Raw genomic sequence first — 3055 nt, 5'->3', positions numbered from 1 at the left:
TATTGATTCGATTGATTCGGATATCACGCATTTAACAATTGACGATTTATGTCTTTGTGTGTGTGTGTGTGTGGCGGGGATTTAATTACATATATCGCAGAATATATATATATAGTAGTTTGTATATATATATTTATATATACGTATTGATTCGGATATCACGCATTTAACAATTGACGATTTATGTCTTTGTGTGTGTGTGTGTGTGGCGGGGATTTAATTACACCTCATAATTATATCGCAGTTTTTAAAACCGATTGCGTGTGGATACTCGAGGGGATATCACGAGGGGATATGCGGTTCGATGAACTTCATTATCTGAATTCCTTATGCTTGCAAATCCGTTTTTGTCTATTTCGATAACGCTGTATCGATTACACGAACGACGTCTTTCATTATTATTATTATAGATTATTATATATTTATCCCTTTCTCTCTTTTTATTTGATCTCTTTCATGTTTAAATCTACTCAAACTGAGTAGCGAATGAAAGAATCATTCGTTCGATACATAAATTAAAAGCCACCGACGAGATTAATTGTTTATATGGGTAATGCCCTTAAATATGTAGGATCTAAATTGTCCAACAATTAGACACTCATTTATAGTAATAGAGGTTAATTCATACTACTTGCTGATGTACTGCTCAAACAACTTAATCGTTCTCATCTCGAAAAAGAAATGTGTAATTCATAAAATGCCGACCTAAATACGCGCTATTAATTTGCAACGTATATCCTGTTCGCCGTGATCTTTAATTGACATAATTCTTTACTCGTCTATTATTGGAGTTTTAGTCGAAGAATAAATTATAATTTATGTAAAAATACAAAAATCGGAGATAAATAACAATAAAAAGATTGTTGAAAGAAATATAATAATTTTTTTTGACTTTTTTTTTATCGAGAAAAAATTATCTCCTGAATTAATTCTAGAAGATTTATTTTTTATCTGTGTTAACTAATTTGAAACGAAATTGTTTTAGCTTTGGTTGGCTCGTTAACTATCGGAATCACATTCCTCTTATCACCGATTTCCGGTATATTAACGGACATGTTCGGCATCCAAGTAACCACCTTCGTAGGTGGTGCGATCGCGTCTGTTGGCATGCTTCTTTCCTCGCTGTTAACAGATAAGGTAATAGAAAGAAAAATATGTGATTAATTTTTTCCCATGGTGATTTTCTTAATTCGCTCACAAAAGAAAAATGTACATTCTGCTTTGTATTTCATCAGGTGGAACTGCTCTATTTAACATACGGCGTTATGTACGGTCTTGGTGCAAGTCTCGCTTACACCCCGAGCCTGGCGATATTGGGTCACTACTTCAAGAAGTATCTCGGCTTGGTGAACGGCATCGTCACGGCCGGAAGTTCCGTATTCACGGCGGTCATTCCGTTCCTCATGGAATACCTGTTACGGCGTATAGGTCTGGAAGGAACATTGAGAAGCCTGGCCGCACTCACGGCCATTGTCATGGCTTGCGCGGTTCTTTTCAAGCCGATACCACGTAAGCTTCCTTCAAAGTTGGCAAATATTTGTGGTCGATTTTATTTGCATCTTTATTTATTCCTTTATGACGATATATATAAAATGTCATATGAGGATTATCATATAAAATTTATGAAAATGGCTTCATCTTTTGTTACTCTTAAAATTAAATATGTGCGCAGATTTTATATTATAATGCGAGATTGTATAGTTTTTATTACATATTTAGAAATAGATTAAAAGTTAATTTAAAGTTTATTAATAACTATAATGTCTGTGTATGTGTGTGTGTAACGAGGATGTAAAGATTAACAAGCATCTTCTTTTCAGCAAATATGCCACAGGAAGGTGAACAACACAAAACATCGCTACGAAATGGTCTTAAAAAACTCGTAAATGTATCTATTTGGAAGAAAAAACGATATGTCGTATGGGCTGTCTCTATTCCTCTCGCTCTTTTTGGGTGAGTAAATTGTTCGCACAAACATTACGCTCAGCCCCGATTACTTTACGATAAAAATGAAGTATGTTCTCAGTTTATCGCAGTTCATGATACATAAATAACATCTCAAGTTGTGAAGATTAAGTCCAAATAGATAATTCCAATAAATTACTACAGTCACAAAACAATCGTTGTTCGATTACTTTCGTATGGAAATTTTTTTGAAGTGATATTTGGAGTAGTTGTTAACTGCGTCAACTGATTAGTCTTTCTTCTGAATTTTGTTTTTTTATGTGAATATTATTTGTCTTTCTATCACATAATTATATTCTATCTTATTTAATTATAGAGAACGATTATATATATATGGATCTATTCGTACAGATATTAAAACTATTGATTGTGCTTTGCAGGTATTTCGTCCCATATGTGCACATAGGAAAATTCGTGTCTATGACCTTCAAGGATGCCGATAGTAAACTACCGGTTATGTGCATCGGTATAGCTTCCGGTATTGGCCGTTTAGTTTTCGGCTACATAGCTGACTTGCCGAGAGTGAATAGAATATTCTTACAACAGGTAAACATATAACTGAAAATATTCTACACTACACTCTTCTGTTTCGTAACATTTGATATCTAGATATCAAAAATAAAGAACTCTTGTTTTTTTTTAGATATCATTTATAAGTATCGGCATTTTCACGATGTTTCTTCCGTCCACTAAGTCCTTCTTTGTCCTCCTGACTATCTCGCTAGGCATGGGATTGTTCGATGGATGCTTTATATCGTTACTTGGTCCGATCGTATTCGATATCTGCGGTCGCAGCGGCGCGGCTCAGGCCATTGGATTTTTATTAGGAATGTGCTCTATACCTTTAACAGTTGGTCCACCCATCGCTGGACTTCTGTACGATCATACTGGTAACTTGATTCTTAATAATTATTTTATCGTCGATAGAATGAGAAAACGAAAGAGCAAAAAATCCTTTTTTTCTTTGAAATTTTGTTACATATTTGTAAAAAATGAATAATTAATAAAATATATTAATTATGTTATAAATGCCAGGTTCCTACGATCTGCCTTTCCTGTTAGCCTGCATTCCTCCGATAGTGGGGGCGTT

At 34.3% G+C, this 3055-nt stretch overlaps 1 protein-coding gene across 3 annotated transcripts in view; it reads left to right on the top strand.

Moving 5' to 3' along the window:
- The window catches only part of LOC115246049 (monocarboxylate transporter 10), a 17589-nt gene that overhangs the window by 11787 nt on the left and 2747 nt on the right, over nucleotides 1-3055 (top strand). For all 3 annotated transcript variants that reach the window (XM_029824632.1, XM_029824633.1, XM_029824634.1), the window contains exons 3-8: nucleotides 986-1137; nucleotides 1236-1509; nucleotides 1821-1953; nucleotides 2346-2511; nucleotides 2609-2855; nucleotides 3001-3039. In XM_029824632.1, coding sequence (XP_029680492.1) covers nucleotides 986-1137; nucleotides 1236-1509; nucleotides 1821-1953; nucleotides 2346-2511; nucleotides 2609-2855; nucleotides 3001-3039 — 1011 coding nt within the window. The remainder of the gene's footprint in view (nucleotides 1-985; nucleotides 1138-1235; nucleotides 1510-1820; nucleotides 1954-2345; nucleotides 2512-2608; nucleotides 2856-3000; nucleotides 3040-3055) is intronic.

The sequence above is a fragment of the Formica exsecta genome, unplaced genomic scaffold, assembly GCF_003651465.1.
Source record: "Formica exsecta isolate Colony F162 unplaced genomic scaffold, ASM365146v1 scaffold138, whole genome shotgun sequence".
Lineage (NCBI taxonomy): Eukaryota > Metazoa > Arthropoda > Insecta > Hymenoptera > Formicidae > Formica > Formica exsecta.
Note: the sequence above shows the minus strand (reverse complement) of the source record. Positions and strands in the feature narration are given on the sequence as shown.